Here is a 26,746-nt window from a genome sequence, read left to right as displayed (position 1 = left end):
TCCTTGCCACGAATCCCCCACGTGCCCCTGAAATCTCTGTGCGTTGTGCCCTCTCCAGCCCTCGTCCACACAAGGAGCAAAGGCCTCCAGAGCCGGGGATTGCAGCTGTCTGCCCGGGCAGTGCAGCTTCCCCCGCCAGAGCCGCTGACGGCCCGCTGCCCTCACTCACCCTGACTGAGAAGGTGAAGCTGTCCTGGCTGCCCCCTCAGAGAGCGTGTCACGGCCCCAGCGGCACGGCTCCCTGCCAGCGCCGCTGCCAGCCCTGTGGCCACACGGCCTCCTGCCCCGGCAGGGCTCAGCCCGGGCCCTTGCCGCCTGCTGCCGCCCCAGGGCACGGCTGCCAGAGGGCGGCAGCAGCCCCGAGGGCAGGCGGGGCTCCACGGCGCCGGGCCCGGATGCCGCTGCAGCCGCGGCAGCAGCAGCCGGGGCCGGGGCCGAGCTGCGGCGGGCCGGGGAGGGAGCCCGGGCTCATGGCTCACCCATGAACCGCATGGCCGCCTCTGGCAGGGACTCCTGTGGGTTCTCCAGGTAGGGCAGGGCCCGGCGCAGGTACTCGACCGCTCGCATCCTGTCGTCTGCCAGCTGGAGAGAGCGGCAGGAGGGAAGGGTTGGCGCGGGCTCAGCCCCTGGGCCGGGCTCTGGCCGTGCCCAGCCCCGGCCTCCCCTGCCCGCACGGCCCTGAGGCCCGGCCAGCAGCCGCTGGCGCCGGGCTCTGGAGGGGGCAGAGGGCCGGCTGCTGCCCGGGGAGCCGCGGTGCCGCCCCGTGCCCGCAGCCCCGCTGGGCCGGGACTCCACGGGCACCCGGCTCGGGCCCGCAGGAGCCTGGAGAAGAGCCCGCGGGGCCCAGGGAAGGCAGCGGCGTGTGGGGCGCAGGCTGGAGCCCCCGGGTGCAGCACTGGGCAGGGGCCACGGCTGCCAGCCCCGCGGCCACGGATCTTCTCCAGGCTGAGGCTGCCACTTCTCCAAGCCATCCTTACCTTACAGTCATCGATAGTCAACGGTTGTTCCTTTGTCAGTAGCTCCTGGAGATCCCTCCTCTTCAGGAACTTGGCCGCACAATGCAGGGTTTCCCGAGAGGTCTGGAGAGCAGCAGAGATGCAGAGATGGCACCACAGCCCAGGGCACAAGGACCCGCATCCCTGTGCCAAGGCCTGGAGGAGGACGCAGCCTCCTCCTCCTCCTGCAGCAGGGCAGGAGGCAGCTGAGCCCCCGTCCCAGGGATGCACAAAACCTCACATTTGCCACACGCCAGTTCTCATCATGGCAGTAGATTAAAAGTAGGTACAGGCTCTTGTTGACAGTTGCCTTCAGGGGCTTTTTTCCCTCCTTCACTACCAACTCCATCACCTTACAGAAGAGGTCCATGGAGAGCAGTTGCATGTAGCTATTTTCCTAGAGGAAAGGAAAAAACCTAAGCATCAATTACTCCAGGCCCACCTAGGCAAAGGCCTGAAAATGCAGACAGCACACGGTTTCTGGGCAGCACCCAATGCCTGTGGCTCGGGTTGCAGAACCTTACACTGTTAAAGAGCGCCAGGAGTGCCTCAGCCAGCTTTGGGGCGGTGGTGCTGGATACCAGGATGTTTTCGCTCTCCAGCATATTAGTAAGCACACGAAGGGTCAGGGCAACCACCACTCCGTCTTCATCAGCCAGCAGATCCACAAAGCTTTCAGACAGGCAGCACATTCTTCTGGCCTGTGTGGAACACAAGGCTGCGCTGTGAAGCCGTGAACAGCTGCACCAGCGACAGCGCCCTGGCACTGCAAGCCCAGCCTGCTGCCGCAGGGCCCAGACACCAAAGGCCTGTCCCAAAGCACTCGGGCAGCTGAGGCAGGAGAGCTGGGAGCAGCTGCCTCAGCTCCTGAAGCCCAGCCAGCCCATGGGGCTGCTCTCCCCAGTGCAGCTTCAGCTGCTGCCCCCTTCTCACCATCAGGGGATCCTTGCTGAGCACCAGCAGGCCTTTGAGCGCCAGGCGACACCTCTTCCTGCACTCGGTCCGCAGGTACCTCGACACGACCCTCAGGACCCAGCCACCACATTTAGTTAAGTCCAGGCACTCCAGGACCTGAAAGGCACAGGGCAGTGGCACAGGGCCCGGCTGGCAGGAGCCCAGAACTGCCCAGGGCCAGCCCCAGGCAGCAGCAGCACAGGGCACTGGTGCCATCCCAGGAGGCTAGGGATGCGGCTGCGAGAGGGCAGAGAGCTGGGAGGCAGCTCAGCCAGGCAGCGCTGCTCTTCAGGCTCACCTCCACAAGGAATGCCAGGAAAGGCAGATCGCAGCCTGGCTTCTCAATGCTGAGCAGCCGGAGCAAGTGGGTTGCGATGCAGGCAGAGAAAGGGATCAAGACATGGCGCATCTCCCTGTCAGGGGCAAAAAGGAAGAAAGAGCCTGAGCTGGGGGGGGCACACTTTTCACAGGACTGACTCCCAGAAGTGCAGTCTTTCCCCAGTATCCCTGGAGGGGACGTGGGTGCTTTGGGAGGCGGCCACTCCTGTGCACCCTCCTCTCCCAGCCTTTTTCAGTCTGCTCGGCCGTCCCTAAAGTGACGAGGCCCTCTGGTCCATGACCACAGGGACTGTGTGGGGCAGCCCGGGCACAGGGCACCAATTCCAGGGACAGCAGGGAGCAGGGGGTCTCACCTGGCCAGCAGAGCCACAGCATAGTACTGGGTATTAGCACAGAGCATGGTGTCCCAGCCATGCTTGGACTCCACAACCAACACCTGATTCTCACACTCCAGCCGGCAGAGCAGGGACTTCATGACCTGCACTGCAAACCTGTGTGCAGAGCAAAGCCCGGGTCACATTGGGAGCACTGGCACTGGCCACAAGGACATGGGAAGGACGGGAGGACGGAGACCTATTGGGGTCGCTGGGAAGGTGGTGTTCCTCTCGGCACGCTCTCCAGAAGCGATCGACTTCCTGTGGTGGCATCTGCTGTGTGGTGATGACAACATGGAAAAGCAAAGCCACAAAGAGGCGGGAGGAATAAAGGGTCATAGCCTCGTGGCACTCAGGCACCTGGAGAATCACCCACACCACCAGAGTTGCCTGCAAAAGAAGTTGCCAAGGAGAGCGCTCAGTGCGAGGTGTCCATGTGGCAGGGCACCAGGGGAGACGCAGGGGGAGCAGCGGGCCTGGTGCCCCCTGAGCCTGCCCTTAGGCCAGGTTTCAGCCCAGGGCCTGAGGCAGGGAGAGGATGGAGAGCTGCTGGAGAGGTGACCTGGGGGTGAGCAAATGCCCAGAAACTCACAGCCAGGGCAAAGACGCCATCGTTGTCCCCATCGGAGGTGAACATGCTGTGCAGAGGCCAATCCTCCATCACACAGAGCAGTGTTGGCAGAACCATCTCCACTGTGAGACTCGATGAGCCTATGCTTCTCCACATCATTGCAGCAGCTCTGTGGGATCAGAGCTCTGTGTCAGGGACATCTCAGCCACACTACCATGCCCTGTGCGGCTCTGGGGGCCGGGTGACAGAGCCCCGGTGCCCTGAAGGGCAGGGAGGGAGCACGGCAGCAGGCTCGGGAAACAGAGGGGCCCGAGGGTCCCGGACCTGTTTGCCGCTCTGGCAGAGCCCATTGCACGGGCCGTGCAGGGCCATGGCCCTAAAGGCCGGGGAGGCCTGAGCTCTCCAGGCAGGTGGGCCCATACCTGTCACATGTTGGGGCACAGCGCAGGAGGGTCAGCACCACGTCAGCTGGGTGTTCTTCGGCCAGCCTCACGATGTTCATGGGCAGCCTGGTATCCACATTTCTATGCGATGCAAGATTCTGGTGCATCTTCTTTACAATGGCTGGCACCTGGAAAGGGCATGGGGAAGACTTGGGCCGCTGTCTAGGAGAGCAACTTCACCAGCTTCCCCCAAGAATCGCTTCCCTTCCTGCCACGCTGTGCCGGCCTCAAAGGCTGAGGGGGCCCAGTGGCCGTGGCTGGAGATGACACACAATCCTGGGAGGCCTCTAGCCCCGGCCCCAGGCTGTTTACCTGCTGCTCAGAAGAAATACCACTCTTCTGGATAAAATCCTCAGTGGGAGCAGGAATGGCAGTGGGAGAGGCCGTGGCGCCAGTATCTCTGATGCCCTGAGTCTCTCCAGTGTCAGCCGTTTGGAGGGCCACATCCTCAGCCACTGCCTTGTCAGCCCTTGCCCTTTGATCATTCAACGCAGTGTCAAAATTTTCTGAGGGCTCAGCCAAATCTGTGTTGACATCAGGCTCTGCCTGGGGCTCGGTCAGCCCACAGTCAGGCTCAGCTGAGCCCTCAGCTGCCCTGGTGCCGGTGTTTCTACGCCGAATGCGCAGGAATTCTCGGATCATCTGCAGGAGAACAAAGGACAGGGAAGAGAGACGTGTTCCATGGACTGCTCCAAGCGCGGTGCTCGGCTGAGCAGTGACAGCAGGCCCAGCCCAGGCGGGGATGGCTGCAGGTACCTTCAGTGTCCTGCGGAAGCTTCCACCGGCAGGCCTCTGCTCTTGTGTGCCGTCCGTGGCTGCATCTGGCAAAGAGCGAGAGCAGCCAGAGCTGAGGGGCTGCGGGAGAGGCCGGAGAACACAGCCCAGCCCTGCCCTCCCCAGGCTGCGATAGGGACGGGACGGGATGGGGCCACGTTGGCTGCAGCCATCAGCCCTGTGGCCCAGCTGTGCCACTCACCATCCTGTAGTGTCTGGATCCGCTCGGGCTCTTCAGGCTCTTGTGCTGGGGTAGCTCCAGGGCCTTTGCTTTTTTTCCCCCCGAATACTTTGGACAGGCCGAGAAATCTGCCCGCCATGCCACAGCACCTTTCAAGAGAGATGCCTCAGGAAAGCACTGAGGCAACAAGTTGTGCACTTGCACCTTGAAAGCGCCTGTGGCAGAAGAAGCCTCAGGAAGGCTGCAGGACAGCAAGTCCTGCACTCTGGTCTCAAGGGCTCCTGCCACGATGACAGGAGGTTCCTCGTAGATGATTCAAGTCACCAAATCCCACAGTCCGGCCTGGAGGCCACAGGCCACAGGGATAAGAGATGACTTGGAAAGCCTCCGAGTCACCAAGTCGTGCAGTTTGGCCCTGAGGTCAGCTGCACAACTCACTCCTTGTAGAAGCTCTGGGTCAGGCACAAACGAGTGCGCTGTGCGGGGGCTCCTCACAGCACCGCTCTGGCGCGTCCTGTCCCGTCGCCTGCTCCAAGGAATGTGGCCTGGCTGCGTCACCGCCAGCACCTATGTCCCCACGTGTCACAAAGGGTCCTTGGACACCCTGTGCCGTTCAATGCCACGGTGACCGCGCTGCTGCACCGCGTCACAAAGGGCCAATGCACACACTGCCACCTGCCCTGGGGCCGCTCCCAGCCCAGCCAAAGTGGCCCAGGTTGGAAGGAACCCCTCTCCCCAAGTGTCTAAGACAGCCCTGAGACAGCATTTTTCGCAGCGGCTCAATCCATGGGCAAACGCTGCCCTGCTCTGCGGGCTCAGGGCAGCAGAAGGAGCCCCCAGGGCCGCCGACGCAGCCGCAGCGGGAAGGGCACGGGGCCTCGCACAGAAGCTGGCACGGCCTCCCTGGGACACGTCCCAGCCGGTGGCCGTCCTAAACCCGCGGGTGTGACACAGATGAGGAACCTGTGGGCCGGGGCACGGGCACTGCTCTGACCCCAGGGGCCAGGGCAGCGCTGAAATCGGCAGGCGTGACGGAGCCCCCGCCCAAGCAGAGCTGCCGCCCCCCCGAGCCCTGGCAAGCGCTGGTGCCATCTCCTGCCCCAGAGACCTGTGCCCCGGGGCGCTTCTCTGCCACAGGGCAGCCAATGCCAACGGGCCCTGGCGGCTGGGCTCCTTCCTACAGGGGATGTTGGCAGGAGCACCTGGAGCAAGTGCTGGCAACACTTGGTCTCTGTCAGAAGCTCTTACTCCATGCTGAAATTGTTTTCTACTTGGAGTGATTTCCTGAAGCACAAAATCACCCTGGCAGCAGAGGCATAGAAGGAGCTGGCATTTAAGAATCCTCAACTCGGGAAAGCTTTTCTTCCCATTACTCAACTCAAGTAGTTGCAAAAAGTTGCCAACTTGCTAAATTAAGAGCAATGGCCTGAGAACCTGATAGATTTGCAAGTTTCCTTCCCATCTCAAAGCAGTGTTAGAAATGATCAGAGCTAATTTCCAAAATCAAAGATTTAGTTAACAAATTTGAAAAGCAATTTCGGGAAATGCCACGATAAATCAGGACAACATCGATCAAATGTTGGGTGGTCAATCCGGGAGCAGCACAGGGTTCTCCTCCGGAGTACTGCCCACAAATTCGGGGTCTCAGGGGAGGTGTTTGAGACCATTTTTCTACCCTGAGGCAAAAACAAGACGGTAACAAAGAACCCGAAGAGCATGACATCATGTACATAAGAGAATCATTGAAATGTCTGGTGTCCGCAAGGGATATCTGAAAGAGTTTCCTGAGAAATTGAAAAGACGTCTGCATGAAAAGTCTCCGAATCTTCTGTCAGAAGGTTTCTGTTGCCCTCCGCCCAGATTGGTATGGGATCTCCTGATGAGCTGTGAAGATATGGTCAGCCCATGCTTCATGGGCCCTTTCCCGCTTATCTCTCTGGCAGATGTCCAGGTAACACCTTTGGACTGTGAAAAGACTGTGGTATGCAAAGAGAGGCCCTGGAAGTGTTTCCAGCAATTCTGGGGATTTTACCTTCCACTGCAAAGTTTTAAGACACACAATTTTAATCCAGGAATTTAATACTATGTATCAATTACAGCAGCAACACCTTTGCCTTAAGGTCATCCACTGCATGTCACTTTGCAAAGCAGAAGACCACACAGAGACAAAATAAAGGCCTTGCTTTGGTTTCAAACATTTTCCTAGGAAGGCATGAGAAGAACCTGATTCTCTTAAGGAATCAAAGCTCTCCAGGAATGAAAGTCCACTCAGTGCTACAAAAGTAGCCCAAACAAATGAGTAGATTGCAAGAGGGCTAATCCTCCCCCTGCTCCAGATATCAAAGTGGCCAAGAAAGTAGAGCTCTCCCCTCTTCTTCTCTGCAGGAGAAGCAGGATGACTAAGAGAAAAAGTCCCAGCTATTCCTTCAGTCCTCCATCACCAAAGCTGTGCCATAGCACAGGTGCTGCCTTCAAAGTGACCCCAGTTCCAGCCTAGACTTCTCACCTTCCAGACAACTCCTTCCCCAACACGCCCAGCAGCACCAACCCCAGCTCAACACCCTGCCAAGACCCGCAGCTGTCCCCATGCCTGCGCAGAGCTTTGCCACCCCCTGGTTCCCTGCACGTGCCGTGGCATGGCACTCAGGAGGATGTGCTCCAAGGCCTTCCCCGCTAGCAAGCTCAGGCTGCCAGGCCTACAGTTCCTGGATCATCCTTCCCACCCACCCTTCCCGTGCACGGCTGGTCCATTTGCGCTCAGCTCCGACTTGGCCGCTTCAGCAGGACTGCTGCTAAAGGATGGAGAGCAGCCTGGCAAGCTCCTTCTCCAGCTCCCTCTTTACTCTCGGGGGCAGGTAGAACATGCCACAGGAAAGCAAGCAGTGCCAAAAGACATGGGCCAGCATCAGGCACATTGAGGAATGAAACAAGGCCTTTGTTCGATGGAAGGAAGCACAAGCAATTGACAGAAGTGAAGAGGACTTAGCACAGATATCCAGAAGTCCTTAGCACCAGTGAACATCAGAAAAACCTGGAAGCCTAACTTGACATGAGAGTGACTTGACAAAAAGCTTGAGACATAGCCTTCGGGAAGACCTAAGGGTGGCTACAGAATCAGCCCTGTGCAGGGAAGGCATGAGGAAGATGAGCTGCTTTGGTGCGCTGAGACTCCTCCTGGCCAGCAGGTAGACACTAGGTTCAAGTCTAGGATTCTGACGCAAAGTGTTTCCTTCTAAGCCCCTGCCTATGGAATCACCTCAGCAGTCTAAAGACGGAAGGGATTTTTGATAGAATTCCTACAGAAACCCACTGAAATTTGGACGTGGCAAAGAAGCCTTGTGCTGGGGTGCAGAGCCCTAACCTCCTGCCAATAAAAGAGCTCTTGGTGGACAATGCATTTGTCTGCTGATTTCTTTGAATTCTAGAGACCTCTCAGGACTGCTCTATCCTGAGGGAAGGCCCTTGGCCTTGAGCTGCAGGCACCCGTGCAAGCTTCAGATCAGCTCCCTCAGCTTCCAGGACCTCTCTTGGCCGGCATCCTGACGGGGAGGCAGGACTGCTGCCAGGCACTGCTGGGACCCAGCAGGACAGGACCGGCTGTCTCGTGTCTACGCAGCAGCCCCTGACACAGCCAGGGTCATCCCGAAAGCAGACAAGGCTCACGTGTCAGTGGAGAGGGGCAAGGAGCGCTGGGCTCCTCTCAGGGTGTCTCAGCTGGGCCTGCTCCACAAGACGCCCCCATTTGAAGGTGTCACGATCCGCTCACACAAGCGGGGTTCGTGATGGTTCGTTTTAGGGATCTCAGAGCACGAAAGACTCAGCGGGGGACAAACTCAGTTTACTCAATCACAAATGCACCTTTATTTAGTGCCAACATATGCGATAGTAGGGAGAGAAAAAGAGAATAGTTAGAAAAACAGAAAAGAGGGGAAGGGGATTATGGCTACCAACATGGAAGGTTGAGTCCTCGAGGCTTTTGAAGATGCCTATAGACGCGAGTTTCTCCAGTGGGGTGATCACAAAATTGAGCGAGGGTTTCCAGGGTTTCTATAGTCCTCTCCGAAGCGACAGGCAGTTGGCCAAACAGGTGGGGGAAATCATTGCAGTGTGTTCATTTAGAGAACCCAGAACAAGTCGGTCGTCAGCAGGTACACTGTCAGCCAGTACAAGTCAGCAGCTGCAGTGCCAGCAGGCACAGTCACCTTACCGTGACTTGCCCATTGTATCTGCTCAGGTTCTGATGTTCCGATATGGGTGCTGGGTTTTTCCATCAAACACACCTGCAGGAAGCCCTTGGCCAACATCCCACCTCAGCCAGGCCAGAACTCCTGTGTTGAGATTTTAAAGTCCCTTTTAGGGGTTTCAGTCTCTGTCCTTGACGATGGTCGTGAGGCAGATGAGGGATCTTCAGACTGTCTCTTACAGAAGGCCTGCTAATGCCCAGCTGCCAGAAATGCCTGCCTTGTTCTCTCCAAGATGCAGAGAAAGAGGCAGGGAGCAGAGCGCCTTGGGAGGCAAAGCTTCCAAGCCTTTTCTGAGGCCACGCACACACCAAGAGCAGCCAAGACTCTCCCTGCTGCCTGGCCCACACAGCCCAGCTCGGTGCGGGCCCTCTGGGCCGCAGCAGCTTCCAGCAAGCAAGAGGCAAACACATATTGCGAGGAGTTGAAACACAGCAGACAGGTAAGATGTGAGACGTGTGTGTGGGAAGGCCTTTGAATTCACAGCTCTCCAAGACAGCTTTGGGGCTGGCAGCTGGACAGAGATGCTCCTGCTCACACCTGTGTCCAGAGAGGGGGAACACACCCTGCTGCAGGTGCTTGCCTTGGTCTCTGCAGGTCCAGCTGGATTCCAAACCTGCTCTTCACAGCCTTCTCCCTTCCCTTGTCCATCTGCCAAGTGCAACGGGCCTCAGGGACTGAAAGGACCACAGAAAACCAAAGGGGACAGTTCTTCCTACATCACGGGGAGCTCCTAGGAAAACGCTTTCCTTCAGCAGCAAGGCCCTTTCCCCCAGAGGCCTTTCCCCAGATTGGAAGCTTTCCTGGGGAACACCAAGACACTCTTAAGAAACCCTGGCAAGGCTGAATTCCCTCTGGACCTTTCTGGACAGGCGCTCCAGCTCTAGCTGGCATTTCCCCCAGTGTGATTCCAGCTGGAGGTTGACACATGCAGCCCCAGGCCCCCTACAAACACAAGCTGCCCGCTGCCTCCACTCCTGCCTGCGCTCACAGCAGCAAAAGCAGGCTCTTCCCGGCCAGAGACCAGAGAGCCCTGATCCCGCAGGACGCTCTCGCCAGCACCTTCCAGGACTCTCCGCTGTGCACGCAGCACTTTTCATGCCCGCTCTCCACAGCCTTTGGAAGACAGAGCACAACCTGGCTGGCGCTGCCATCAGCACACCCCAAACACGGGCAGAGGAAGGAGAAGCAGGGGCTGCTTTGCGGCCATGCCCAGGAGAGACTGGAAGGCTGCCCTCCCTCTGCTCTCACTCGCTTGGCTTTCTGGCAGCCTCTGAGGCAGGGGCTGCGATTCCTCAGCTCTGGGCACCAGAACCGCAGCCGGGATCCCGGCACTGCCTGACGGCGCTGGGGCCATTGGCCCGGTCACGCGTCCGAGTCTCGGCCACCGTGCTGCTGCTGCTGCTGCTTCACTTGCCCTTAGGCACACCCCAAGCTCCCTGTTAAGGCCTGGTGGTCTCTGCTTCTGCCATCTCCCCGACCCTGTGCAGGGATGGAGCACTGCTGTGCTTTCAGCAAGCTATTCTTGAAAGCTTCCAGCATTCCAAGCTCCTTTGCCCTCTGTAGATACTTGCCATGGAATCCCTCACAGCTGGCTTCAGAGCGTCCTCAGGTTGGCTCTCTCAAAATCCGGGAGCTTCAGGCTGCTCAGTAGGACCTTAAACTGCACAGTGTTGTGGAACTAGACCTTCAGCACAGGCACCTTTCCAGCCTGACGCGGCCTCGCTCCTCTGTGTCTCTGCACAAAAGACGGCGCAAGAGGACGGCAGCAGGGGCCTGTGTGTGCTAGGGCTCAGATTTTACACCGTTTCAGCTCCACAGAGACGCAGGTGAAGTGAAGAAGCCAAAGTGTTTATTAATTCAAGGCCAAGCAAAGGGATGAGCTGGGAGGGAATAAGGGGGGATGGGCAGGGTCTGAGGGCTGGAGGGAGGGAGCTAACTACAAAGAGGGAGAGGTGTGAAGCCAGGAGAATTGTGCTCAGCCTCAGCTGTGCGTGGAGCTCCAGCAGCACTGAGAGATGGTGTCCTCTTCAGTGTCTCCTGGTGTGTTCTTGGGACACCGGTTTGCTGGATTCAGAAGACGTCCCCAGTTGTTTAGCTTTCTGGGGAAAGCGGGCTTCATTTTGCAAGTTCAGAGCATGACGGGCTGTTGTCTTGCTTCTGGGTTAAAGGGCTGCAAGAGCAAAGAACAGAGCCATGGTCAGAGGCTGGATCAGTGGGAATCCTAGGAGATCTTCCTGCCAGGGCCATCCCATCTTGCCCTCGTCCACACATGGAGCAAAGGCCTCCAGAGCCGGGGATTGCAGCTGTCTGCCCAGGCAGTGCAGCTTCCCCCGCCAGAGCCGCTGACGGCCCGCTGCCCTCACTCACCCTGACTGAGAAGGTGAAGCTGTCCTGGCTGCCCCCTCAGAGAGCGTGTCACGGCCCCAGCGGCACGGCTCCTTGCCAGCGCCGCTGCCAGCCCTGTGGCCACACGGCCTCCTGCCCCGGCAGGGCTCAGCCCGGGCCCTTGCTGCCTAACTGTCCTACCTGTCCCTGTGATATCAAACTGAGGTGGACCACTTGGTCCAGCTACGCTTTCATGTGCTCTTAAGACACCGTCCCTCAGACAAGAAATACACAAGATGTACTCAGTGGATCCAGGGAGTCCTTTTCGATCTGCTGTTGCTGAGCAGCAGCTGTGTCAGCGCTGCAGATGAACCGACTGCCCGGGCTCACCTTCTCGGCTTGGGGAGCAAAGGCTCCTTGACACAATGCTCCTGCTGCAGCAGGTTTGGTGCAAGAGCCTGTGTAGATCTGGGAGAAGAAATGAGTTTGGTTCAGAAAGGTGGCTGGCAGAGATGATCCTGAGATGCCGTTCCAAATGCAAGCCCTTAGGAAGATGCTGTCAACCTGCCACACTCAGGGCTCTTAAAATGGAATTTTTGCACATCCACTTCCCGTTTGACTGGATGGGTCAAAGCCAAAGACTGGTTTTATTGGAGTTCATGGTCAGATTCATCGTCCATTTTCAGGGATTTTCTGAAGGACGATTTCCACAAGGACCATATTCCACTTCTTCCCAAGGACCATATTCCACTTCCTCCCTCTTTTCCTCCTCCAAGGGCTGCAGACACACTTGCAGCTCCCGGTTCAAATGTTCTACCTCCCCCCACGGAGTGCTCTTGTCCTCCACCACGTTCAGGTCATTCTCAACCGGCAGCATTTCTGGTGGAGGCAGTTCCTGTGGCTCACACCGATCCTAGGGCTCCTCCTTCTCAGCCATTTGCAGGAGGCCTTTGCAGGCTGCCTGGCCAGATGTCAACACTTCCACCTCGAGTCAAAGAGAACAAAGCAGTCAGAGACTACAGCTTGTCCCTCTTAGCCAAGAGTCATCAGCTGTGAGCAAAGGGAAAGAAGAGATTTACAAGGGCTACAGACAACTTGTTTCCATCCTCCATCTTGGGCACCACGTTCCACTGTTAGAACACCACAAGAAACGAGGAGAGCGAGAAGAGGCCAGCAGGAGTCAGTTTGGATGACTGCTGGCCAAAAGGCCAAAGGACTACTTCCATTGTCCAGGGCAGCAGTCGAGATTCAAGATACCAGGAAATGTCCTTCAGAATGGCTGCCACAGACACTACAGCAGGATGGCCCTCAGAGGCATCACCCCACTTGCCTGCTGCTCTGCAGTGGAAAGGCAAGAAGGGCAGAAAGCACCAGCTTGGTGACTGTGGCAGTTATTGCTGTTTCACTCACTTGCTTTTGAAGACTTTGATGGAAGGCATTGAGTATGTCTCTCATTGTTTTCATTTCTTGCTCCATCCTCTTCTCTTTTTCCTTGATCCTAGCCTCCATTTCCTGCAGCCCTGCTTGCAGCTGTTCCTTGTCATTCTGAAGATCAAGTGAGAGGGGACGTTTCCTCATTGGAGTAGCTTCACCTCTCTCACTCACTTGAGGTTGTTGATGTCCCCTCTGCTGATGGAGATTCATCTCCTCTTGAGGATGAATCTCCATCATGTCTTCTGTGTTCCTCCTCTTCACTGCCTTGATGTCACTCTGAGCTTCAGACAGCTCTGCTTGTGGCCCTGCCTTGAGATTCTACGCACACAAACACAGAGCAGGTGACAGGGAGCCGCCATAAGGCTCAGCTTTTTCCTCTTTCAGCCTCAAAATCACATTCACTCAGCCACGTCTTTCTGTGTCCCTGCCCACCTCTGCTTCCACTGCCAACCTCCTTTCCCAGTGCCGATCTCTGCACGTGACAAGGCTCGGTGCTTTCTGTGCCTCTGGGACTCCTGGTCTCCTCAGTCCCAAGAGCTCTGTTTATGCCCCTCTTCCTGCCCTTCACTCTGTCATCTGCAGAGCCAGGCTTACCTCTTCATTCTCCTGTGGCTTATCCACCTGCTGCCTGAGCTGCTCTTCCTGCTCTTGGGCTGGCAACAGCTCTCCCTGAGTCTGGCATGGCATCTCTGAGAGTGCAATCTGCTCATGCCTGTTGTCTGGCAGGAGCTGCACAGAAAGCAAGAGAAGATGGCTTTCAACTTCCCATACAACATCTGTGGGCCAAGACTCCATGACTGATGGGCTCACACATTCCCAAAGCACTGTGCTGCTGTTCTCCTGGCTCATTCTCTGCCCATGGGGAGGCACAGATTCCCAAGTGAAACTGGTAAGATAATCAGGCTCCATACAGGGCTGACGCTCCAACAGCCTCTCAGGCAGATGATAGGAAAAGTGTGGCATTTCTCAAGGCTCTGGTGAGGGCATCCCTCCACTTCTGCTGTGTCCTCTTTGTCTTTCTCTTGTGACTGACACCCAGCCCTGTCCCACAGCTCCATCCTGGCTCTGCAGGTGGCTTCCTCTGCCAGCTCACTGCTTGTGAGAGACACTTCTGGAGTTCATGTTCTCTTCAGGCCTGCGCCGCCATTCCTGCCTTTCTGACATCTACACTCTTGTCAGAAATCCTGCTCATTCAGGAGATAAGGATGTGTGCAAAGATCCTCTGATGGACGTCACAGAGCCTCTACAGCCACCTCAGTCTATGGAGGAGGACCAAGGTCTTTATTCTCCCCCTTTTCTCAACTGAGAATTCTGACTGGCAGTGACAGAGACCCTCATAAGGCCCCACCAGCAAATTAACTTACACACCCCTGAGGATGCCAATGAAGGAAACAATGACCCACGGAATGCATGTATGACCAGAGTCACCAAACACCACCTAAAACATGGAATTATTCCACCTCGCTCGCACAGGCAGAAATTGCAAGAATTAACTGAGCGCTTCAGGGAAGAAGCGGCTGGAGGAGGAAAAGGGCTCTGAGGGGAAAGAAACCCCATGTCTACAGCAGGAAACATCTCTGCCTGCTCAGAATCGGCCCACGGAACATGTCTCTCCTCTTCTTTTGAAAGGGATGCCTTTAGGTGAGCTTTGCAGCTCCAACTGCTTTGCACCAGAGCCGGGAAGATGCAATTGTGTAGATGTTAGATAGATGGAAAGGTGGAGAGATGGATAGACGGACAGATAGAATGTGCAGGGCATTATGGAATGTGATGAGAACCAGAGCACTGCACTGGGAACCACACTCCTTGTGCACCTGTGCTCGGGCAAGTTCTTCTCTTGGAAATTACTACACTGATGGTGCTGAAGTGGCTGGAATCAGAAATTAAGAACAGCCCCATCCCAGTGCCTGTGATCTCTGAAGACAAGCTGGAATGCCAGGACATTGATTTCCTGCTCAGTTCCTAAAACCAACACATACAAATGCCCTGGGATGCCAAAAGGCACGGCACCAGTTAACCTGAAAGTGATGAGCAAGCCCAACTGGCTGCCTCAGCCAAACAACTGTTCAATCTTCACAAACATCCCTGCCGCAAATTACATATTCTCATGCAAAAATGCTGCATCTCCAAGACCTGCAACATTACAAATTAACTTCTAACAGAATCGTTTCCAACACTGGAAAAGGGCAGCAAAACTTGACCTAAAGAGCCATGATGGAAAAATAGAAGAACAGGGATTCTGCACTTACCAAACAAAAAAAATGAACAAAAACAGAAGGGAAAATGCCACGTCGTTCAGTAACTATGGACTTGGAGACAGTGAGGGGAAGGTCAAAGTCAATAATGAGACTCTAATAACATGCTAAAGCTCCCTCAGCCCCTCCTCCCTGGGCTTGTCCTCCACACCCTTCCCCAGCTCCCTTGTCCTTCTCTGGACACACTCCAGCCCCTCCATGACGTTCAGCTTCCCAGGGCCCCCAAACTGGGCACAGCTGGAGTGCCCAAAAGACTCTGTAGAAGTGACAAACGACTCGAGAAAACTACAGAAACCTTCCAAAAGCCAAACACAGGTGTCCCAAGTAGGAAAACAAACAAACAAACAAAATCTCTTGACTTCCAGAAGGAACCTGTGCGCCCTTGGGCTATAGCTCTGCAGAAGCCAAGACATAGAGCTTCACTGAACCAGATGCTCACGCAGAGCACCAGCCCATTGGTGCCTCAACGTGGCAGATCAAAGCCCATTGCCCAGCTGTCACTGACTGGGGGGAGACCCTAGGTCCTGGCAGCACTGCAGCACTCAGCATCCTCAGCCAGCAGCAGCAAGTGCTGGCTGGGCAGAAACTTGCACCTCTGCCTTGCACTAAAGACAGCACCCTCCAGAAGTGGCACTTACCGTCTGGGACAGTTCCAGCTGTGGTGTGACCGCTGCTGGAGGCCTGTGGTCATTTGGCTCCTCATTGGCCTCTTCTGCAGGAGCAGAGGGAGCCAGAGGAGAGTCTGCTCTTGCTTCTGTGATCTGTGGACAGAGAGGACGGTGAGATACAGGCTCATTTATAAGCTTCTTTCTCTTCAGCCCTCAAACCACCTGTACTAAGCACAAATCATCGACTTTGAGAGCAATGGGATTCTAAGTCACTCAGACTAAATTCAAATAGGCTGATTCAACTGTGCTGCCAATTGCTCTGAATTAGATTTTCCCCCCTTGGCTACTATGTGGGGGCAACTTTCTCCCTGCAAAACTGGGCTTTTAGTTCTTTTGAAGCTCTGCAATGGAAAATGAGGAAATGGAAAATTAGGAAATAGCCAGTGACGCCTTTGCTCTTGCTGCTGCAGACATGGAAATGGATTTTCCTGCAGCCTGCTCATCTGGTCCTCTGCACTCTACTGCCACAGGCCAAGCTGGCAGCTTGCTGCACAATTCTTAAATGCCAGGAAAATCAAATGTTCCTTTCTTACTCACCTCAGGATCAGAACCTCTGAACGCCCGGCTCAGGTGACCTGCAGTGGGCAAGGGAAAATGAAACAGATTCTTTGAGAACGCTGGAGACAACCAGAGCATTTTTACAGCACCTTCCAAGAAGGCCTCCCAGTCCACATTTTCAAAGTTGTCCCGCTTGACTCAGCAAAGGGAAGAAATGACAGACTCTACTGCCACACACTCTCCCATGGAGGGAACACAACCCCTGCAGGCTCCCTTGCAAATGCTGCCTGCACAGCCCTGGCTACAGACACCCTCTTTTGAGCTGAACGTGTTGACAGCGCTTCACCCAAGCGGCATCCAAATGGCCTTTCTGTTTCCAAATCAACTCAGTCACTAAGAAAGAGCAGGAAGACATACAAAAGCCAGGTTAGGTGACACCCAGGGAAAACCTCTACTTATGTGCCAGCTGTGTCAGGAAATAGCAGCAACATCCGACTCCATAAACAGAGAAAACTACAGCTGCAAGCTGCCCAATCATTGTGGCAGCTGCTGTGCAAGTTTGCAAACTCTAACACTAAAGAAAAGCAAGGCTACTCTCCGTGTTCACCTGCCCACTGACAAAAGACTCAAGCGCAGGACAAAAGCTCCTGTGCTGAGCAAGTTCAAGAGCTGCTCTGACACCCCTGAGGCCTTCCGTGCACCAAGACAACCTCGGATGTCACCACGACCACGTGGCAACCGTGCCCTGACATCACAAAGCAAACGCTCTGTGATGGTCTGTGAATTGATACAGACCGAGAGACTGATGTCTGTGTAGGCCTAGGCTGCATTTTTACCTCTTTCCCTCCTCGGCTGCCTGTTTCAGCTCTTGTTTTTCCCCCTGTGCCCCCTGTGCCCCCTGTTGCTGTGCCCAGCCCCAGCTGGCGGCCGGGCCGGGCGGAGCAGCAGTTCCAGCCCCGGGTGTCCCTGGAGCGTTGGGAGCTGCCGGTGGCCCCCGGCGCTGTCCCCTGAGGAGCTGCTGAAGGACGGGGAGACACAGGGGGCTGAGGGGGCAGCTCTGCCAGGCCGTGGAACCAATTCCAGAGGCTCCACTTTGGCCACGGCTGCCCTGCCGACCTTGAGGACAGGCAGGGACTGACAGGAGGCAGCGGGGAGAAGCTGAAGGCCACCAGCTCCAGCAGTGAGCAGGGAGCTGCTGCTGCTAGCCCCGAGCCCGGGTGAGGCCGCAGGGCCGGTCAGGCGGGCTGGACTGAGGGTGCCGCGGGGCTTTGGCCCTGGGCCGTGCAGCTGCCCCGGCCGCCACAGCGGCTGTCCTTGGGCAAGGCAGCTCTGCCCGCAGGGCCCGGGAGCTGTGCCCCTCTGAGGATCGTTTCCTGAAGCAAACTCCAACTCTAACCCCGAGCAGGACGCAGAACCCCTCACAGTGCCTTTGCAGTAGCTTGGAAGGGGAAGGGCCAAGGGAGGAGTTTTGGGGGCAGGAGCCAATACCAAAGCAATAGGGGCAGGGTTCAATGTGGAGTGACAAGGTTTGAGCCAACCAGGCGGAACATCACAACACTGGAGGACTTTGTCCCTGCAATTCTCCAGCCATGCCCAGCACATGCCCCACTTGCGCCCTGGCTGGGCAAGGCAGGCACAGATTTGGGATGGCAGCAGAGCCACACGTTGGCTGAGGACTCGCTGCAAAGGCTGCTGAGAAAACTCGGGGAATCCAGAGTGTAGAACTCCAACCAGAAGCCAGCTGGGCAGGAGAAATCCTTCACCAGGAAAGAAAAGAGAGAAAATGTGGCAAAACCGGTGTGAGGATAACTATGAGAGTCACAAAATGCTCTAAAATCACCATTGCCTAGGCATGTCCTCAGCAAAAATAATTTGTTAAAAACTGAACAGCTTCCATGAAAGATAGATTGCACATTCTCCTTCACTTTCCTTGCTGTGCTAAGTGAAGATGTCCTTATCACTGGGAATTTTTGCCCTTCAGCACCTCCTACACATTCAAAGGTTCTGTACTACCACTTGGCACCATAAATTGAAACCCCTAAAGGGGACTTTAAAATCTCAAGACAGGAGTTCTGGCCTGGCTGAGGTGGGATGTTGGCCAAGTGCTGCCTGCAGGTGTGTTCGATGGAAAAACCCAGCAGCCATATCGGAACATCAGAACCTGAGCAGAAACAATGGGCAAGTCACGGTGAAGTGACTGCGCCTGCTGACTTGTACTGGTTGACACCGTACCTGCTGACGAAAGACGTGTTCTGAGTTCTCTAAATGAACACACTGCAGTGATTTCCCCCAACCGTTTGGCCAACTGCCTGTCACTTCAGAGAGGACTAAAAAAACCCTGGAGACCGCCGCTCACTTTGGAGATCTCAGAACTGGAGAAGATCACGTCTATAGGCATCTTCAAAAGCTTTGAGGACTCGACTCTCCATGTTGGTAGCTATAATCCCCTTCCCCTCTTTTCTGTCTTTCTTACTATTCTCTTTTCTCTCCCCACTATCGCGTTTGTTTGCACTCAATAAAGATGCATTTGTGATTGAGTAAACTGAGTTTGTCCTCCGCAGTGTCCTTTGCGCTCTGAGATCCCTAAAACGAACCATCACGAACCCCGCTTGTGAAAGCGGATTGTGACAAGGGTGTGAGCAGGAGCATCTCTGTCCAGCTTCCAGCCCCAAAGCTGTCTCGGAGAGCTGTGAATTCAAAGGCCTTCCAGCACACGTCTCACGTCTTACCTGTCTGCTGTGTTTCAACTCTTGGCAATATGCATTTGCCTCTTGCTTGCTGGAGGCTGCTGCGGCCCAGAGGGCCAGCACCGAGCTGGGCTGTGTGGGCCAGGCAGCAGGGAGAGTCTTGGCTGCTCTTGGTGTGTGAGCGGCCTCAGAAAAGGCTTGGAAGCTTTGCCTCCCAAGGCGCCCTGCTCCCTGCCTCTTCCTCTGCATCTTGGAGAGAACAAGGCAGGCATTTCTAGCAGCTGGGCATTAGCAGGCCTTCAAATGGGGGCGTCTTGTGGAGCAGGCCCAGCTGAGACACCCTGAGAGGAGCCCAGCGCTCCTTGCCCCTCTGCGCTGACACGTGAGCCTTGTCTGCTTTCGGGATGACCCTGGCTGTGTCAGGGGGTGCTACGTGGACACGAGACAGCCGGTCCTGTCCTGCTGGGTCCCAGCAGTGCCTGGCAGCGGTCCTGCCTCCCCGTCAGGATGCCGGCCAAGAGAGGTCCTGGAAGCTGAGGGAGCTGATCTGAAGCTTGCGCGGGTGCCTGCAGCTCAAGGCCAAGGGCCTTCCCTCAGGATAGAGCAGTCCTGAGAGGTCTCTAGAATTCAATGAAATCAGCAGGCAAATGCATTGTCCACCAAGAGCTCTTTTATTGGCTGGAGGTTAGGGCTCTGCACCGTAGCACAAGGCTTCTTCGCCACGTCCAAATTTCAGTGGGTTTCTGTAGGAATTCTATCAAAAATCCCTTCCGTCTTTAGACTGCTGAGGTGATTCCATAGGCAGGGGCTTAGAAGGAAACACTTTGCGTCAGAATCCTAGACTTGAACCTAGTGTCTACTTGCTGGCCAGGAGGAGTCTCAGCTCACCAAAGCAGCTCATCTTCCTCATGCCTTCCCTGCACAGGGCTGATTCTGTAGCCGCCCTTAGGTCTTCCCGAAGGCTATGTCTCAAGCTTTTTGTCAAGTCACTCTCATGTCAAGTTAGGCTTCCAGGTTTTTCTGATGTTCACTGGTGCTAAGGACTTCTGGATATCTGTGCTAAGTCCTCTTCACTTCTGTCAATTGCTTGTGCTTCCTTCCATCGAACAAAGGCCTTGTTTCATTCCTCAATGTGCCTGATCCTGGCCCAAGTCTTTTGGCACTGCTTGCTTTCCTGTGGCATGTTCTACCTGCCCCCGAGAGTAAAGAGAGAGCTGGAGAAGGAACTTGCCGGGCTGCTCTCCATCCTTTAGCAGCAGTCCTGCTGAAGCGGCCAAGTCGGAGCTGAGCGCAAATGGACCAGCCGTGCACGGGAAGGGTGGGTGGGAAGGATGATCCAGGAACCGTAGGCCTGGCAGCCTGAGCTTGCTAGCGGGGAAGGCCTTGGAGCACATCCTCCTGAGGGCCATGCCACGGCACGTGCAGGGAACCAGGGGGTGGCAAAGCTCTGCGCAGGCGTGGGGACAGCTGCGGGTCTTGGCAGGGTGTTGAGCTGGGGGTGGTGCTGCTGGGCGTGTTGGGGAAGGAGTTGTCTGGAAGGTGAGAGGTCTAGGCTGGAACTGGGGTCACTTTGAAGGCAGCACCTGTGCTATGGCACAGCTTTGGTGATGGAGGACTGAAGGAATAGCTGGGACTTTTCCTCTTAGTCATCCTGCTTCTCCTGCAGAGAAGAAGAGGGGAGAGCTCTACTTTCTTGGCCACTTCCATAGCTGGAGCAGGGGGAGGATTAGCCCTTTTGCAATCTACTCATTTGTTTGGGCTACTTTTGTAACACTGAGTGGACTTTCATTCCTGGAGAGCTTTGATTCCTTAAGAGAATTGGGTTCTTCTCATGCCTTCCTAGGAAAATGTTTGAAACCAAAGCAAGGCCTTTGTTTTGCCTCTGTGTGGTCTTCTGCTTTGCAAAGTGACATGCAGTGGATGACCTTAAGGCAGATGTGTTGCTGCTGTAATAGATACATAGTATTAAATTCCTGGATTAAAACTGTGTGTCTTAAAACTTTGCAGTGGAAGGTAAAATCCCCAGAATTGCTGGAAACACTTCCAGGGCATCTCTTTGCATACCACAGTCTTTTCACAGTCCAAAGGTGTTACCTGGACATCTGCCAGAGAGATAAGCGGGAAAGGTCCCATGAAGCATGGGCGGACCACATCTTCACAGTTCATCAGGAGATCCCATACCAATCTGGGCGGAGGGCAACAGAAACCTTCTGACAGAAGATTCGGAGACTTTTCATGCAGACGTCTTTTCAATTTCTCAGGAAACTCTTTCAGATATCCCTTGCGGACACCAGACATTTCAATGATTCTCTTATGTACACGATGTCATGTTCTTCGGGTTCTTTGTTACCGTCTTGTTTTTGCCTCAGGGTAGAACAATGGTCTAAAACACCTCCCCCGAGACCCCGAATTTGTGGGCAGTACTCCGGAGAAGCACCCTTTGCTGCTCCCGGATTGACCACCCAACATTCGATCCATGTTGTCCTGATTTATCGTAGCATTTCCCGAAATTGCTTTTCAAATTTGTTAACTAAATCTTTGAGTTTGGAAATTGGCTCTGATCATTTCTAACACTGCTTTGAGATGGGAAGGAAGCTTGCAAATCTATCAGGTTCTCAGGCCATTGCTATAAATTTAGGAAGTTGGCAACTTTTTGCAACTACTTGAGTTGAGTAACGGGAAGAAAAGCTTTCCTGAATTGAGGATTCTTAAATGCCAACTCCTTCTATGCCTCTGCTGCCAGGGTGATTTTGTGCTTCAGGAAATCACTCCAAGTAGAAAACAATTTCAGCATGGAGTAAGAGCTTCTGACAGAGACCAAGTGTTGCCAGCACTTGCTCCAGGTGCTCCTGCCAACATCCCCTGTAGGAAGGAGCCCAGCCGCCAGGGCCCGTTGGCTTTGGCTGCCCTGTGGCAGAGAAACGCCCCGGGGCACAGGTCTCTGGGGCAGGAGATGGCACCAGCGTTGCCAGGGCTTGAGGGGTGGCAGCTCTGCTTGGGCGGGGGCTCCGTCACGCCTGCCGATTTCAGCGCTGCCCTGGCCCCTGGGGTCAGAGCAGTGCCCGTGCCCCGGCCCACAGGTTCCTCATCTGTGTCACACCCGCGGGTTTAGGACGGCCACCGGCTGGGACGTGTCCCAGGGAGGCCGTGCCAGCTTCTGTGCGAGGCCCCGTGCCCTTCCCGCTGCGGCTGCGTCGGCGGCCCTGGGGGCTCCTTCTGCTGCCCTTGGCCCGCAGAGCAGGGCAGCGTTTGCCCACGGTTTGAGCCGCTGCGAAAGATGCTGTCTCAGGGCTGTCTTAGACACTTGGGGGGAGGGGTTCCTTCCAACCTGGGCCACTTTGGCTGGGCTGGGAGCGGCCCCAGGGCAGGTGACAGTGTGTGCATTGGCCCTTTGTGACGCGGTGCAGCAGCGCGGTCACCGTGGCATGGAACTGCACAGGGTGTCCAAGGACCCTTTGTGACACGTGGGGACATAGGTGGTGGAATTGACGCAGCCAGGCCACATTCCTTGGAGCAGGCGACGGGACAGGACGCGCCAGAGCGGTGCTGTGAGGAGCCCCCGCACAGCGCACTCGTTTGTGCCTGACCCAGAGCTTCTACAAGGAGTGAGTTGTGCAGCTGACCTCAGGGCCAGACTGCACGACTTGGTGACTCGGAGGCTTTCCAAGTCATCTCTTATCCCTGTGGCCTGTGGCCTCCAGGCCGGACTGTGGGATTTGGTGACTTGAATCATCTACGAGGAACCTCCTGTCATCGTGGCAGGAGCCCTTGAGACCAGAGTGCAGGACTTGCTGTCCTGCAGCCTTCCTGAGGCTTCTTCTGCCACAGGCGCTTTCAAGGCGCAAGTGCACAACTTGTTGCCTCAGTGCTTTCCTGAGGCATCTCTCTTGAAAGGTGCTGTGGCATGGCGGGCAGATTTCTCGGCCTGTCCAAAGTGTTCAGGGGGAAAAAAAGCAAAGGCCCTGGAGCTACCCCAGCACAAGAGCCTGAAGAGCCCGAGCGGATCCAGTCACTACAGGATGGTGAGTGGCAGAGCTGGGCCACAGGGCGGATGGCTGCAGCCAACGTGGCCCCATCCCGTCCCGTCCCTATCGCAGCCTGGGGAGGGCAGGGCTGGGCTGTGTTCTCCGGCCTCTCCCGCAGCCCCTCAGCTCTGGCTGCTCTCGCTCTTTGCCAGATGCAGCCACGGACGGCACACAAGAGCAGAGGCCTGCCGGTGGAAGCTTCCGCAGGACACTGAAGGTACCTGCAGCCATCCCCGCCTGGGCTGGGCCTGCTGTCACTGCTCAGCCGAGCACCGCGCTTGGAGCACTCCATGGAACACGTCTCTCTTCCCTGTCCTTTGTTCTCCTGCAGATGATCCGAAAATTCCTGCGCATTCGGCGTAGAAACACCAGCAGCACGGCAGCTGAGGGCTCAGCTGAGCCTGACTGTGGGCTGACCGAGCCCAGGGCAGAGCCTGATGTCAACACAGATTTGGCTGAGCCTTTAGAAAATTTTGACGCTCCATTGAATGATCAAAGGGCAAAGGCTGACAAGGCAGTGGCTGAGAATGTGGCCCTCCAAACGGCTGACACTGGAGAGACTCAGGGCATCAGACATACTGGCGCCACGGCCACTCCCACTGCCATTCCTGCTCCCACCGTGGATTTTATCCAGAAGAGTGGTATTTCTTCTGAGCAGCAGGTAAACAGCCTGGGGGCCGGGGCTAGAGGCCTCCCAGGATTGTGTGTCATCTCCAGCCACGGCCACTGGGCCCCCTCAGCCTTTGAGGCCAGCACAGCGTGGCAGGAAGGGAAGCGATTCTTGGGGGAAGCTGGTGAAGTTGCTCTCCTAGACAGCGGCCCAAGTCTTCCCCATGCCCTTTCCAGGTGCCAGCCATTGTAAAGAAGATGCACCAGAATTTTGCATCGCATGGAAATGTGGATACCAGGCTGCCCATGAACATCGTGAGGCTGGCCGAAGAACACCCAGGTGACGTGGTGCTGACCCTCCTGCGCTGTGCCCCAACATGTGACAGGTATGGGCCCACCTCCCTGGAGAGCTCAGGCCTCCCCGGCCTTTAGGGCCATGGCCCTGCACGGCCCGTGCAATGGGCTCTGCCAGAGCGGCAAACAGGTCCGGGACCCTCGGGCCCCTCTGTTTCCCGAGCCTGCTGCCGTGCTCCCTCCCTGCCCTTCAGGGCACCGGGGCTCTGTCACCCGGCCCCCAGAGCCGCACAGGGCATGGTAGTGTGGCTGAGATGTCCCTGACACAGAGCTCTGATCCCACAGAGCTGCTGCAATGATCTGGAGAAGCATAGGCTCATCGAGTCCCACAGTGGAGAAGGTTCTGCCAACACTGCTCTGTGTGATGGAGAATTGGCCTCTGCACAGCACGTTCACCTCGGATGGGGACAAGGAGGACGTCTTTGCTCTGGCTGTGAGTTTCTGGGCATTTACTCACCCCCAGGTCACCTCTCCAGCAGCTCTCCATCCTCTCCCTGCCTCAGGCCCTGGGCTGAAACCTGGCCTAAGGGCAGGCTCAGGGGGCACCAGGTCCGCTGCTCCCCCTGCGTCTCCCCTGGGGCCCTGCCACATGGACACCTCGCACTGAGCGCTCTCCTTGGCAACTTCTTTTGCAGGCAACTCTGGTGGTGTGGGTGATTGTCCAGGTGCCTGAGTGCCACGAGGCAATGATCCTTTATTCCTCCCGCCTCTTTGTGGCTCTGCTTTTCCATGTTGTCGTCACCACACAGCAGATGCCACCACAGGAAGTCGATCACTTCTGGAGAGCGTGCCGAGAGGAACACCACCTTCCCAGTGAACCCAACAGGTCTCTGTCCTCCCGTCCTTCCCATGTCCTTGTGGCCAGTGCCAGTGCTCCCAATGTGACCCGGGCTTTGCTCCGCACACAGGTTTGCAGTGCAGGTCATGAAGTCCCTACTCTGCCGGCTGGAGTGTGAGAATGAGGTGATGGCTGTGGAGTCCAAGCATGGCTGGGACATCATGCTCTGTGCTCATACCCAGTACTATGCTGTGGCTCTGCTGGCCAGGTGAGACACCCTGCTCCCTGCTGTCGCTGGAATTTGTGCCCTGTGCCCGGGCTGCCCCACACAGTCTTTCTGGTCGTGGACCAGAGGGCCTCTTCACTTTAGGGATGGCCGAGCAGACTGGAAAAGGCTGGGAGAGGAGGGTGCGCAAGAGTGGCCGCCTCCCAAAGCACCCACGTCCCCTCCAGGGATGCTGGGGAAAGACTGCACCTCTGGGAGTCAGTCCTGAGAAAAGTGTGCCCCCCCCTACATAGGCTCTTTCTTCCTTTTTGCCCCTGACAGGGAGATGCGCCATGTCTTGATCCCTTTCTCTGCCTGCATCGCAACCCGCTTGCTCCGGCTGCTCAGCATTGAGAAGCCAGGCTGCGATCTGCCTTTCCTAGCATTCCTTGTGGAGGTGAGCCTGAAGAGCAGCGCTGCCTGGCTGAGCTGCCTCCCAGCTCTCTGCCCTCTCGCAGCCGCATCCCTAGCCTCCTGGGATGGCACCAGCGCCCTGTGCTGCTGCTGCCTGGGGCTGGCCCTGTGCAGTTCTGGGCTCCTGCCAGCCGGTCCCTGTACCACTGCCCTGTGCCTTTCAGGTCCTGGAGTGCCTGGACTTAACTAAATGTGGTGGCTGGGTCCTGAGGGTCGTGTCGAGGTACCTGCGGACCGAGTGCAGGAAGAGGTGTCGCCTGGCACTCAAAGGCCTGCTGGTGCTCAGCAAGGATCCCCTGATGGTGAGAAGGGGGCAGCAGCTGAAGCTGCACTGGGGAGAGCAGCCCCATGGGCTGGCTGGGCTTCAGGAGCTGAGGCAACTGCTCCCAGCTCTCCTGCCTCAGCTGCCCGAGTGCTTTGGGACAGGCCTTTGGTGTCTGGGCCCTGCGGCAGCAGGCTGGGCTTGCAGTGCCAGGGCGCTGTCGCTGGTGCAGCTGTTCACGGCTTCACAGCGCAGCCTTGTGTTCCACACAGGCCAGAAGAATGTGCTGCCTGTCTGAAAGCTTTGTGGATCTGCTGGCTGATGAAGATGGAGTGGTGGTTGCCCTGACCCTTCGTGTGCTTACTAATATGCTGGAGAGCGAAGACATCCTGGTATCCAGCACCACCGCCCCAAAGCTGGCTGAGGCACTCCTGGCGCTCTTTGACAATGTAAGGTTCTGCAACCCAAGCCACAGGCATTGGGTGCTGCCCAGAAACCTTGTGCTGTCTGCGTTTTCAAGCCTTTGCCTAAGTGGGCCTGGAGTAATTGATGCTTAGGGTTTTTCCTTTCCTCTAGGAAAATAGCTACATGAAACTGCTCTCCATTGACCTCTTCTGTAAGGTGATGGAGTTGGTAGTGAAGGAGGGAGAAGAGCCTCTAAAGACAATTGTCAACAAGAGCCTGTACCTACTTTTAATCTACTGCCATGATGAGAACCGGAGTGTGGCAAATGTGAGGTTTTGTGCATCCCTGGGACGGGGGCTCAGCTGCCTCCTGCCCTGCTGCAGGAGGAGGAGGAGGCTGAGTCCTCCTCCAGGCCATGGCACAGGGATGCGGGTCCTTGTGCCCTGGGCTGTGGTGCCATCTCTGCATCTCTGCTGCTCTTCAGGCCTCTCGGGAAACCCTGCATTGTGCGGCCAAGTTCCTGAAGAGGATGGATCTTGAGGAGCGACTGACGAAGAAACAACCCTTGACTATTGATGAGTGTAAGGTAAGGATGGCTTGGAGAAGTGGCAGCCTCAGCCTGGAGAAGATCCGTGGCCGCGGGGCTGGAAGCCGTGGCCCCTGCCCAGTGCTGCACCCGGGGGCTCCAGCCTGCGCCCCACACGCCGCTGCCTTCCCTGGGCCCCGCGGGCTCTTCTCCAGGCTCCTGCGGCCCCGAGCCGGGTGCCCGTGGAGTCCCGGCCCAGCGGGGCTGTGGGCACGGGGCGGCACCGCGGCTCCCCGGGCAGCAGCCGGCCCTCTGCCCCCTCCAGAGCCCGGCGCCAGCGGCTGCTGGCCGGGCCTCAGGGCCGTG

General features: G+C 56.6%; 1 protein-coding gene across 1 annotated transcript in view; it reads right to left on the bottom strand.

Annotated features, from left to right (window-relative positions):
* LOC136303890 (serine/threonine-protein kinase PAK 3-like) overlaps nucleotides 1–18,484 on the bottom strand; it is a 302,023-nt gene extending 283,539 nt beyond the window's left edge. Inside the window, exons 1-4 of the mRNA XM_066207590.1 lie at nucleotides 18,442–18,484; nucleotides 16,095–16,132; nucleotides 15,528–15,650; nucleotides 13,229–13,363 (exon numbers count right to left, since the gene is read on the bottom strand). Of these exons, the coding sequence (XP_066063687.1) occupies nucleotides 13,229–13,363; nucleotides 15,528–15,650; nucleotides 16,095–16,132; nucleotides 18,442–18,484 (339 nt within the window). The remainder of the gene's footprint in view (nucleotides 1–13,228; nucleotides 13,364–15,527; nucleotides 15,651–16,094; nucleotides 16,133–18,441) is intronic.
* Between the last annotated feature and the right edge of the window lie 8,262 nt (nucleotides 18,485–26,746).

This window comes from Chamaea fasciata, unplaced genomic scaffold (assembly GCF_029207755.1).
Source record: "Chamaea fasciata isolate MVZ Bird 193981 ecotype frontalis unplaced genomic scaffold, bChaFas1.0.hap1 SCAF_42, whole genome shotgun sequence".
In the NCBI taxonomy this organism is placed as follows: Eukaryota; Metazoa; Chordata; class Aves; order Passeriformes; family Sylviidae; genus Chamaea; species Chamaea fasciata.
This window is presented reverse-complemented; position numbering and strand designations above follow the sequence as displayed.